General features: G+C 55.1%; 1 protein-coding gene across 4 annotated transcripts in view; it reads right to left on the reverse strand.

Moving 5' to 3' along the window:
* Positions 1–7,993: 7,993 nt before the first annotated feature.
* Positions 7,994–12,756, reverse strand: part of SH3BP2 (SH3 domain binding protein 2) — a 33,379-nt gene continuing 28,616 nt past the window's right edge. For all 4 annotated transcript variants that reach the window (XM_021677643.1, XM_021677642.1, XM_021677645.1 and 1 more), the window contains 6 exons: positions 11,726–12,380; positions 10,388–10,499; positions 10,102–10,157; positions 9,695–9,776; positions 8,805–8,864; positions 7,994–8,623 (listed from right to left, as the gene is read on the reverse strand). In XM_021677643.1, coding sequence (XP_021533318.1) covers positions 8,486–8,623; positions 8,805–8,864; positions 9,695–9,776; positions 10,102–10,157; positions 10,388–10,499; positions 11,726–12,380 — 1,103 coding nt within the window. In that variant the 3' untranslated portion in view covers positions 7,994–8,485. The remainder of the gene's footprint in view (positions 8,624–8,804; positions 8,865–9,694; positions 9,777–10,101; positions 10,158–10,387; positions 10,500–11,725; positions 12,381–12,756) is intronic.

The following is a 12,756-nucleotide window of genomic DNA, read 5'->3' on the forward strand; positions in this document are numbered from 1 at the left end:
ATTTCCACTCAGGTCATGATCTCAGGGTCCTGGGATCAAGCCCTGGGTCGGGCTCCCTGCTCAGCGGGGAATCTGTTTCTCTCCCTCTCCCTCTTCCTCTGCCCCTCTCCCACTAAAAAAATTAATCTAAAAAAAAAAAAAAGGCTGTCAGGGCTTGCTCAAGGAAGGAAGGAAGGGACGAAGGGAGGAGTAGAAGATGATTAAGCATGTTAAATAGACGCAAAAAAGACCCAGATCAAGCTTCTAAAGGTGGAAAATACATCAGAAATGGAAAATACACTGAATGGGATTAACAGCAGATTAGACACAGCAAAAAACACTGGAAGACATGGAGAAAGTAAATGAAATACAGAGAAACGAGCCTGAAAAGAACAAACAGAGCACCAGTGAGTTGTGGGACAACTTCAAGAGGCCTCATAAATGTGTAATTGGAGTCCCTGAAAATGGGTGTGGGGGTTAGAAAGAAGACAAATACGATTTGAGGATATAATGGCTGAAATTTCTTTTTAAATCTGATGAAAACTACAAACTCACAAATCAAAGCAACTCAAAAAGTAACTTCTGGCTTGCTACTGGGCTCTGGTAGAAATGGAATGTGTCTATGGGACATCAAAAGTGACTCTGAGGCCAGGGGCGCCTGGGTGGCTCAGTCGCTAAGTGTCTGCCTTTGGCTCAGGTCATGATCCCAGGGTCCTGGGATCGAGCCCCGCATCGGGCTCCCTGCTCCTCGGGAAGCCTGCTTCTCCCCCTTCCACTCCCCCTGCTTGTGTTCCCTCTCTCGCTGTGTCTCTCTCTGTCAAATAAATAAATAAAATCTTTTAAAAAAAAAAAAAGTGACTGTGAGGCCAGAATTGCCCATCACTTGGTTCCATCAGACTACCAAGACATAAAGTCGGGTAGGTACATCATAATCTAAGTGGCAGATCCAGGATTGGAAGGCTTCATGTAGATGCAGAGGTAGGCGGTCCAGACACTTTGTCATCTACCACTATAGCAGCAGTATCTATCAGCTCACACCAGTGGTCTCAGGGATTCCCTGGACACAGTGACAGAGGAGCAAAAAGCATGTGCTTGGTTCATAGGAAGGTTGGCTCGATATGTTGGTATGGGCTGAAAATGGCCTGCTGCTCTGTATCCCCATTCGGCAGCTGCCCTGAAAGACAGTGGTGAGGGAAAGTCACCCCCATAGGCAAAGCTTCAGGCAGTGAATTTTGCCATTCACTTTGTGTGGCAGGAGATGTGGCCTGGACTCATAGACAGTGGTACATGGCTTAGTTGGTTGGCTGGAGCCTGGAAGGAACAATCTGAAAGTTCGGGCACAAAAAGGTCTGAAGACAGGCATGTCAATGGATCTATGGGAATTAGTACAAAGAGTGAAGATCTTTGTATTGCATGTTAATATTCACCAGTGCACGTCTACCACAGAGGCTCTAAACAACCAAGCAGATAGAAAGGACTGGCCAATGAGCATAAACCAGGCTCTTTCTTCTGCCCCCATTGTGCTGGCACAGTGGTCTCCCCAGTGAAGTAATCATGGTAGCAGAGTGGAGGCCATGCATGAGCCCAACAACATGGGTTCCTTGTAACCAAGGCTGATCCAGCTACTGTCAGTACCAAATGTAGCCTGTCACCTGTCCCTGCAGGAGCCAACCGGCTACTTATTGGCAAGTTGATTACCTTGGATCCCTTCTATTCTAGAAAAAGCAATAATTCATGTTCACTGAGACTGCCATGTATCTGGATGAGGGTTTGCCTTTTCTGCCTGCAATTACTTCAGCACCCCTATCAAGAGCTCAAAAAGTGTCTGATTGGCTGACATGGACTCCCACATAACTGCCTAGTTACCAGAGGACCTGCTTTATGGCAAAGGAGGTATGCAATGGACATAGGACCAGGAACCCACCATTCCTACCAAATATGTGCCATCCAGAAGTTGCCGGCGTACTAGAGTGATGGGCTAGCCACATGGAGATTCAGATGAGGCTCCAACTCAGAGAGGACACCTGCAAGGTGGGATGCTAGCCTCCAGGAAGCAGGACACATGCTACATCAATCACCACTTTACGAGACTCCGTCCCTAATACGGACAATACCCAGTGACCTACTTGAGGAATCTGTGCTTCTGTTCTGCAACAGTAAGTGCTCTGAGCCTAGAGATCCTAGAGGTCACCAAAGAGGATGCTTCTACCAGGGGACATAGTCATGTTGAAACTATGGCTGTCGTCTGATCACAAGACCATAATGGACAAAGTTATGAAATCCTATGGGCAAACATTAAGGAAGACTCAAATTAATAGGGAGATAGACTGTGCTGATGAGTCAGAGGATGCAATGTTGTAAAGATGTCAATTTTTCCCAAGCTGATTTACAGCTATAATGAATTCCCAATCAAAAGATCAACTGAGTTATTAGTGACACTGATGAGCTGATTTAAAAATTTGTGTGAAAATAGCTTTGCACCGTGGCAGTATCATAGCCAATGAGGTTTATCTGAAGCGCGATTATCGCTAAAACTTATGTGAAAAAAAAAAGTGGGATGGGATGCCTGGGTGGCTCAGTTGGTTAAGCGTCCAACTCTTGATTTTGGCTCACGTCATGACCTCAGGGTTGTGAGATCAAACCCCACGTCAGGCTCCATGTGTGGAGTGTGGAGCCTGCTGAAGATTCTCTCTCTCCCTCTCCACCCGTTTTTTCTCTCTCTCTAAAATAAATAAATAAAATTTTTTTTTAAAAAGTGAGAGAAAAAACTCATCCGGAAATAGAAAGAGCCACAATAGACAAGACACTCTCAAAGAAGAAAAATAAGGTGAGAACCTATTTAGCAGAGACCGAGACATAATTAAGTGACAGTAACTCAGACAGCTGCTATTGGCATAGAAACAGACAGACAAATGGAACCGAACAGAGTCCAACAACAGACCTCCATATATATGGACATATCACAGGTGGCATTGCAGATGGGGGCGGGAGAGCAGATTATAAATAAATAGTGCAGGAATAGGTGGGTAAACCCATGGGGAAAGAAATGAAAGTGAACCCTTACCTCTAGCTGTATGCAAAGTAACAATTATAGGGCGCCTGGGCGGCTCAGTTCGTTAAGCGACTGCCTTCGGCTCAGGTCATGATCCTGGAGTCCCAGGATCGAGTCCCGCATCGGGCTCCCTGCTCGGCAGGGAGTCTGCTTCTCCCTCTGACCCTCCCCCCCATGCTCTCTCTCTCTCTCATTTTCTCTCTCTCAAATAAATAAATAAAATCTTTAAAAAAAGGGCGCCTGGGTGGCTCAGTTGGTTAAGCGACTGCCTTCGGCTCAGGTCATGATCCTGGAGTCCCGGGATCGAGTCCCGCATCGGGCTCCCTGCTCAGCAGGGGGTCTGCTTCTCCCTCTGCCCTCTTCCCTCTCGTGCTCTCTGTCTCTCATTCTCTCTCTCTCAAATAAATAAATAAAATCTTTAAAAAAAAAAAAAATCTTTAAAAAAAAACTTAAAAAAAAAAACAATTATAGAGTTGGAGAAGATATTTGCAACACACGTTACTGACAATATCAAGGCTACGTAAAGAATTTGTATAGATTAACAAGAAAAAGGAACAATGATTAGAAAAATGTGCAAAATATTTGAATAGACACTTCACAGGAGACAAATCAAAAATGGTTCATAAACATATGAAAATATGCTCAAGCTCATTAATATTTGCTAAATGCAAATTAAAGCCATAATTATACACCCACCAGATTGATAAAAATGAAAAAAAAATCTGACGATACCAAGTGTCAGCAACAATGTGGAACCAAGGGAACTCTCTTTTATTGCTGTTGGGAATGTAAACTGGAACAACAAAATTCCTGGAAGACAGTGAAGGTTCCCGATGCCCTAGAACCCAGGGGTCAGACTCCCCGGGTACATACCCTAGAGAAACTCGTGCACGCGTGCATCAGAAACACGAAAAAGACTGTTGCTAGCGGCATTGTCTGGACTTGCCCCAAATTGGAAACAAACCAAATGTCCATCTACAATAAAATAAAACCCGTGAACTATGATACAGTTATATATAACAGAACAGTTTTCAGCAATGAACTTGAACAAACTAGAGCTAAGCCCAGCAATGCGGACGCATCTCAAAGACATGATGGGCAAAAGAAGCCAGCTGTCAAAGCTTTCATCTGCACGATTCCATTCACATAAAATACGAAAACAGGAAACCACCGTGATGGATGTATAATTGAGTGGTGAAAGCTTTATAGCAGAATAAGAACGCGAGCCTCCCCAAAGCCAGGGCAGGGGTTGCTGCAGAGACCGGGAGGGGCGGAGCTGTGATGGGGAGGGCACACTGGTGCTGGAGAGACTACCTCTTGACGGGATCATAAATATGTTCACCTCATAGCAATTTGTTAGGCTGCACATTTGTGTTTTGCTCATTTTTCCAAATGCGTGTTTTGCTCTACGGGAAATCAAAGGAAAAAGGAGTGTGCTACAGCTCTGAGCAGCTCAGAGTGTGGCCAGAGCTGAAGCCGGAGGGTGATGCAGGGGCAGCTGTTAGGCAGCCTCTAAGGATTCATGAGGAGCAAAGGAAGGTCTGAAGGAAGTGGATATGTTTGGGGTCTGCCCTGTGTCTCAAGACTTTCCCTCTGGTGGGAGTGTGCTAGAAGGTAGCCTAACGGGAGATGGCCACTTCCAACCATCTTCAAGGGTCACTGTCCCCCTGGACTGGAGCCTTCCCTGAGGTCCCCCATCAGGCAGTCTTTTCCAGTGGGAGGGATAGAGCATGCAGGCAGAGACAGGGAACTGGATGTGGCAAGCTGCCCAGTGGGGGGCTTGGTGCCACTGGGTCACAGCCAGAGACAGAGGCCCTCCTCCCCTCACTGCCCTCCTCTAGAGACACACGGATTAGCTGTAAGCACCAGCTCTGCCCCGTATTCCCTGTGTGTCCTCCAGGCCTCCCTTCCCGAGGCCAGTCCCGGTGGGCACTGGGCAAGAAGCCCCTCGACCCCAGGCTGCTGACTTTTCTTCCCTGATGCCCTGCCAGCGCCACCGATCCCGCCAGGAGTGCAGGGAGAGCCTCCTTGGACCAGCAGGGGGCGTCCCCCCAATGTGACCCACAGTTGGGGCAGGGACGTGGAACCACTCAGGACTTGTTTTTGTTTTTGTTTAAGATTTATTTTTTTTTAGGGGCGCCTGGGTAGCTCAGATAGTTAAGTGTCTGCCTTCGGCTCAGGTCATGATCCCGGGGTCCTGGGATCGAGCCCCGCACCGGGCTCCCTGCTTGGTGGGAAGCCTTCTTCTCCCTCTCCCTCTGCCTGCTGCTTCCCCTGCTTGTACACTCTCTCTGTGTCAAAAATAAATAAAATCTTTTTTAAAAAATAAAGATTTTATTTATTTATTTGAGAGAGAATGAGAGCATGAGCAGGGGGGAGGGTCAGAGGGAGAGGGAGAAGCAGGCTCCCCGCTGAGCACGGAGCCCTATGCGGGCTCAGTCCCAGGACCCTGAGATCATGACCTCAGCTGAAAGCGAGAGTTGGGCACTTCCCCCACTGCGCCCCCCAGGAGCCCCTCCGGACTTGTTTCGTGAGGGCTCTTCTGGTTCTAAAAGCATCTCTGTTTACAATAAAAATCTCTATTAACAGAAGGTAGAGAAGCTCACTCTTTTCAACTGTTAGAAGAGTAAAACCATGTTCAGTCATCAGCTTGGAAAAGCTTCCCAAAGGGTCTGAGCCTTTCTCAGCCCAGGAGCTGGACCAGTCTCTGAACTCACCATGATGCTGGACAAGGCAATGAAGCCTCTCTGAGCCTCAGTTTCTCCACCTGCAAGATGAGGAAGCAGGGGCGCCTGGGTGGCTCAGTTGGTTAAGCGACAGCCTTCAGCTCAGGTCATGATCCCAGAGTCCTGGGATCGAGTCCCGCATCGGGCTCCCTGCTCTGCGGGGAGCCTGCTTCTCCCTCTCCCACTCCCCCTGCTTGTGTTCTCTCTCTTGCTGTGTCTCTCTCTGTCAAATAAATAAATAAAATCTTTAAAAAAAAAAAAAAAGATGAGGAAGCAGACTAGCCCCTGGGTCTATTACCCCCAGACTGGGTCCAGAGGATTAAGCAGGGGAAGGCAGGCCAGTTTTGTTCCTCCCAGGGCTGTGGCCCCCCAGGCTTAGTCAGGGCACACCCAGGACTGTGTAGACACTCCACATGACTATCAGAAGCCCTGAGGGGAGATGGGAAGGTAGGCAGGGGTGGGGGCCAGGCTCAGAACAGCAAAGGACAGGTCACATTAAGTAGCTGAGCTGGAACTTGAATCCAGGCTTCTCTGACCCTCCGTTTTCTCCCCTGTGAAATGGGCACATAGTAGCTTCTTCTCTCAAGTACCCATGGGGCTCAGCACCTGGAACCCAGGAAGTACCCGGTAAGTGGTAACCACCCTCCAACACTGTATGAGCAATAGAACGTTCATGGCAGGTCTCAGGAGGGAGTGGATCCCTCTGGCCCCTCCTTTATGCTGGAGACCTTGCCTAGGACCCCATCGGCCAACCCCAGCACACACTCTTACAGCTGAGGCCCTGGGTCCCTGGGTCATTTCACAAGCAGGTGGGAGTCTGTCCTGGGCAGGCCTAGGGCCTGGGAGGAGAGGTTAAAGCCAGTTCAGGCCCCAGGGTGGGCCTTGGGCAGCCACAGGCCTCATCTGTCCAAGTGAACAGAGGCCCCAGAACCCCCCAAACTTTCCAGTTCGGGGGTCTTCAGATACATTTTAGCCACTGAGCTGGCCACAAGTTACCTAGAAGTGACAGGGTGTCCCGCATCATGCAGTGCATCACTCGCAAGCAGAACCCCCAGCACTGACGACACCGTCTTCTGGTCCGAACCCCACTTAGAACTTTTACAGGAAGGGAAGCTGCAGCCAGTAGGGAGCGGCCTGCCTCCATGGGTTCCCCACACTAGTTCAGGGCAGGGAGGGACTGCTGGTTCCCCAAACTGCGCGGAATGCCTGAAGCTCCCCGGGCCCCAGACTGGACAGTGCCCGTGCTGACCCCCCCCCCCCCCCCGCAGGGTTTAGAGGAAACATCTGCAGGGACCGTGCTGGACACTTGGTTCCTGGAAGCAGATGGCTGTCATCCTCCCAGCACCTCTCCCATCCACTGTGGCCTCATCCCTTCCCCTCCTCCAGCAAGCCACCCCACACCCTCCTCTGTGACCCACAGTTGGGGCACAGCCACCCCACACCCCACACACGCCCAGGGTGGAAGGAAGTGCAAACAAAGGGCCCTCCCCAGATGATGAACACCGGCTGGTGGGGACACTGCTGTCCTGGGTTTGAATCTCACACAGCGAACTTCTTTCCCAACATAAGACAGAGAGGATCTGACGCCCCCCCAGGATCCCAGCCAGCCCTGACCCAAAGCGGAGTCTGTTTCCACAGAGGCAACAATCCAGCCTGGATGGGCGTGCCAGGGAGAGTGGCTTCTGGAATTCCACAGCAGGCAGGGAGGGGCGGTCAGGGCCAGACTTGAGCTGGGTGTTGCCCAGAGGACTCGGGCATCTGGGGACCACCATCCCCACCCACACTTAGCCCCCGGGATCTTCCCACCCCTCTGTAGCCATCTCTTCCTCCAGGGAGTCTTCCTGGAGCCCCTAGCTGGGTTCTGAGCTCCCCACCCAGGCACACCCCACTGGCCTGGCCCAGGTGTGCCCAGCTGTGCCCCAGCACAGTTTGTTCATCCAGCAAATGACCCCACTGTAGATGGGGGGGCCTTTTAGCTCTGCAGTCCTATTGCCTTGTACCTGACCTGTGGCACTTCGGAGTAGAGGCTCTGAGTCCAGACTGCCCGAGTCTGGGTCCTATTCTGTTCCTAGCTATGCGCCCAAAGCAAGTTCTTTACTGACCTATGCCCTGAAGACAACCACTTCTTAGGCTTCCTGTGAGTTGAGCTGCTAGTCACCGCTTAGACGTGGGTGTGGGTACTCGGTAAGGCTGCTCGTCCCCTCCTTCCCAATGAAGCCCCGGCCACTGAGGGAAAGGTCATCTGTGCTTTATTGTACATCAATGGCCCATACTGGAGCCTGTGTCTTAAGAGTTCCTGGGGTGGCAGTCCTGGGGCCAGCCTCTGCCCAACCCCGAATGCCCAGTCCTGCCCAGCTCCCAGCATGGGGCAGGGTCAGTGCGCTGGCGGAGTTGGGGACGGGGGGATGACCACAATTCTTGTCCACAAAGCCCACGCAGGGCTCGGTCCTGGGACCCTGGGCTCCGGGGAGGTGGGACAGGGTGAGCTGTGTGTCACAGGAGAGCCCCCTCAATCCTCTGGAGTGCAGAGCCTGGCCCAGCCCCAGGGACCCAGCCTGCTGAGTGGGGCCTGGCCTGGCGGATTCTACAAGGTATCTGTTGGGGAGACCCTGGGTGGGAGCACAGCGCTCAGTCCGGCTCCTCCTCCCACGCAGGCCCGTCTCATCTGCGTGGCCTGGGGTCATGGCCCCCGTGGCTCGTCTCTGCCCAGCAGCGTGTGTCACTGGCGTCACCTGGGCCTCGTGTAGCCGTAGGGGCGCTGCAGCAGCAGGCTCTGGTGGCCGGGCAGCACGTGCGTGTGGTAGTGCTCCACGAGGCTGCCCACGCTCACAAACAGGACCTCGCCCTCCAGGTAGAATTTAGAGTCCTGGGAAGGGGGAAGAGTGGCGGGGTCAGGGGGGGGTCTCCCGCGAAAGGGGGTGGTCAGCAGCAAGCGTGGCAGTCAGGCAAGCTCCCAGGTGCCCTGTGTCAGCTCTGTGCCTGCCACCCCACCCCCAGGCAGGGGCTCCCTTCCAGCTGGGGCCCTGGGGCGGGGCCAGCCTGCCCACCTTCTCAAAGATGCGGTAGTTCCTCACTTTGTTGGGGCCTGTATCCCACACGACCAGAACCTGCAGGAAGAGAAGCAGCAGATGGATCAGCTGAGAGCAGCCCCAGCCTCCGGGGAAGGACCGCAGAGACCGAGGGGCCGGCAGAAGCATCACAGCTGGGTCCTGGGGCCCTTACAGTGACTTAGGGAGGGACCCGGACAGCAGGGTCCAAACGGGCAGCCGCTGGCCCCAGGGCTCCTGCCCTGATGGCCTCTGGGGAGACTCGAGTAGCGGTAGCAGGTGCCTGGCTCGCCCTAGGACCATTTCTGACAGACACAGAACAGAGGGGGCGCCAGGCTGGCTCCGTCCATGCAGCGTGCGACTCTTGATCTTGGGGTCATGGGTGCGAGCCCCACTGTTGGGCATAGAGCTTACTTAAATAAATAAATAAACAAATAAACAAGAAAAGAAAAGAAACAGAAAAGTGAGGCTCAGTGAGGTTGTGCGATCCAGCCTCGGAGGAGGAGGGGCACTCCGGCCGACTCGCTATTCCCACGGCCCCAGGCAGCCTCCCCTGCAAAGTGCATGAAAACCCAGCCCCACCAGAGTTCTGGGACCCCCAGCACTTCCCTCCCACCTCCTGCCTGTGCTGGGGGACTGGCCAGCATCGCCCCCAGTTTGCAGACGGTGTTCGGTTCCTGACAGTAGATGGGGCAGGGGCTGCCGGGCAGAGACCCCAAGGACAGAACTGGTCGAGATGCCAAATCAGAGGCTGCACAGGGAAGTGACGTATATACTATAAAGGGCTGTGCTGGCTGTCAGCTTGGGTGTGCGCAGAGCCAAAGGAGCCCACCACAACACAGCAGTCCCCAGGGGCCTTCGCTCAGCAGGGTGACTGTCGGGGCACCTACCTTCCCCGACTTGGTGGAGGAGTTCCGGATGCAGTAGAGTCCATCCTGGGGCTCTCCCTGGGGGCTTGTGGCTTTGAACAGCCTAAAATAAAGCAGTTGCGTCAGAAGACAAACCATCCTCAGCCAGCGCTCACGGGGGGACCCTCCAGCCCCAGTCCTCAATGTGGGTTTCTGTCTTCTCGCCATTCTGCAGCACAGGTCCCAAGAGCAATGGGCTGCGTGAGGGCCGGCCTGTGCCGGGCTTGGGTGCCGGCCAGGCGGGACTGAGCGATGGCCTCTATCGCCCTCGGGGCCGAGTACCTGTGCCGGCGACTGCCCAGCACCAAGGCAAGTGAGGGGGACAGAAAGGCTGGGGACCGCATGTCCACAAAAACAAGGATTTGGAGAAAGAAGAGCTTGGTGCTAACCTTTCCACTTCGCAGGATTCCGTGGTATTGATAAACACAGAGCTGGGCAGCGGCACCTGCAGAGACCAGTGGCAGTCAGGGTCAGGGTCAGGGTCCGAGGGGTGCTTGTAGCCAGTGCGCCGTCCCCCCACCACCGGCGGGCTACCAGCCTGTGCCCAGATCTGGGGCTTTCCACCATGCTCCCGCGCCCCCCTCAACTCCAGCATCCTGGGGGCTCCTCACTCAAGATGCCCAGTGAGGGGCCGCCTACCCACCGCTGCGAGCTGGGCTCTCCCCTCGGCCCTACCTTCTCATAATCCTCGTCGGAGTCCTCCCCACCAGCGCTGTCCGCCTTCAAGGGCCGTCGGGGTTTTTCAAAGGAGAAGCTCCTGAAACTCTGCCCATCAGGGGGTGACCTCCTGGGAGGGGAGCAGGGAGAGGAGGGAACATCACTGTCGCACCCTCCACCCACCACCCCCATTCACCTGGATGGTCGGAGGCCCAGACCAGGGACCCTGAGACAGGCCCATGCCGACCGCCCTGGGGCGACAGGAATTGCCTGAAGTGGGCTCAGGGCTGCCAATAACACTGGCAAGACCATGGTGGGGGCCTGAACTCTGGTGTGGTCATTGCATAGACAAGTGCTCTGGACGCTTGGGGGGGGGCCCCAGCCCCAGCTCTGCAGCTAACCAGCTTTGTGACCTTGGCCAAGGCACGCCCCTCCCAAAGCCACAGAGAGTGGATGATGTGAATGGACGGAGCCCACACTGGGCTGTGGTGGAGGCTGAGCCATGGACGACCGGCCCTGGCACACGCAGTCCTGGAGCTCTTGGCAAACTGACCCAGTCTGCACCACTGAGGCCCCTTGTGAAACGGAACCATCACGTGGCGCCCTCCCTCGGCAGCAGAGCTGAGAGTCCTAGGGAGAAGGGTGCCAGGCTCAAAGGCCTTCAGGGAGTACTGGGTTAGCACACCCGCTCAAGGTTCCCCCCTGTGGTTCCCAGAACCTTCACGGTTTGGGGCCCCAGACATCTCTGACCACAGGCTGTTGGTATGAATGACACTCACACCAGTCCCCCCTAGCAATAAAGAAGCAAGTGTTTCGAGCAGACGTCAAGGGTGAGTCACCAACATACTCCACATTCTGGCAAGTTCCCAATCAGGAAGAGCACAGAGGCAGCCTTGGTGGCTCAAGAGCCCCAGGCAGGGAAGGACAGTTCCGGATCAGGAGGGCCCGCAGAGGCATGCTGGCTCCAAGGGGCTCACAGCCCCAAGCTCCTCCCATCCCCCACCATCTATCCCAGAGCAGGCGGTCAGCCCTGAAGGCCCCTCCCTTGACCCTGCAGGGTCCTCAGATTGCCCAGGCCGGGCTCTGGGAGGCCTGTTTCCCCAAAGACCCTCTTGCCCACTGCTCCCTGACAGCGACGGGCTCTAGGCCCACCACCCACGAGGCTGGACATTCCTCTAGGGCAAGGATAGGTCCGGTGCAGGGGAGGCTGCTCAGACTCAGCAGGCTGCGGCAATCAAGGAGCCTTCCTCCTCCTATGCTAGGGCTGCCTGGTACCCATCGTGGACACAGACAGTGCCAGAGGCGAGGAGGCCAAGGCGCCGGCTGGGGAGGGTCCCCAGTGCCAAGCCAACTCACTGGAGGTGGGGGAGGGGTGGCTTCTCTGTCCTCGGCAGGACCGCTGGCTTGGCTGCGGCCTCAGGCATTGGCAGTTTCAGGACAGGAGGCCTGGGGGCCACCGGGGGCACGAAGAGTCTGGGCCTGGCTGCCTCCCCTGCAGGGGCCTCTTCAGCCATCTTTAAGAACTTGGGCTTGTTGGCAGGCACGGGTGGAGGCTCGGGCGTGGGTGGCCCCCGGGGGGTCAGATGGAAGGACTTGAGCTTGTCACAGTTCCTGGAGGAAGCAGTGGCCACGTTGGCAGGGCTGGAGGCAGAGCCAGGCCCATGGCCGGGGACCCGGGGCTCTGGGCTGGGGCTGGCGCTCTCGCGTAAGCAAGGGGGTTTCCGGAGGCTGGGCGTGGTTGGCAGGTGGCCCAGCGGGGGGTCACTCATCCTCCGGGGGGCCATGGGCACTCTGGGGCCAGGCTCAGGCCGCCTCAGGCCCAGTGGGTCCCTCTTGGAGTCCTCAGGAGCTGGGCTGTTGTCAGGGAGGCCACGCTTAGGGGGCGGGGGTGGCAACAGGGGGCTCAGGCCCTTGGAGGCAAAGGAGTGAGCACGGGGCATGTCGGAGAAGGCTGGCTTCCTGGGTGTAGGCACAGGAGGCGGGGGGTAGGCCGGCGGGTGGGTCAGGGTGTCTGCAGAGCAAAGAGACCCAGTCAGTGAGTGTCACTTGCTGGAGGCTGGGCCAACACCACCACCCTGCACCCCCTGGCCCTTCTCACCCCCCTCTACACGCAGCCCGCATGAGCTTCCTGAGCCATCAGCTTCCCGGAAGTGGAGGTCAGAGAGAAGAGGCAAGGGAAACTCTTGAGGACTTCACCTCAGAGAGGGGAGGCTATGATTCCCACTAAGAGAGGTGAGGAGGATGGACAGGAGTAGGTTGGGAGGAAAATGAGGGTTGCGTTTGCTCATGCTTTAAGAACATTGAGGGAACGTGGAATGGGCCGTCGGGGCACAGTCTGGGGTTCAAGGAGAGGTGAGGGGGTGTGGGGTGGGCCGTCGGGGCGCAGG

Source organism: Neomonachus schauinslandi, chromosome 2, assembly GCF_002201575.2.
Source record: "Neomonachus schauinslandi chromosome 2, ASM220157v2, whole genome shotgun sequence".
NCBI classification, from domain to species: domain Eukaryota; kingdom Metazoa; phylum Chordata; class Mammalia; order Carnivora; family Phocidae; genus Neomonachus; species Neomonachus schauinslandi.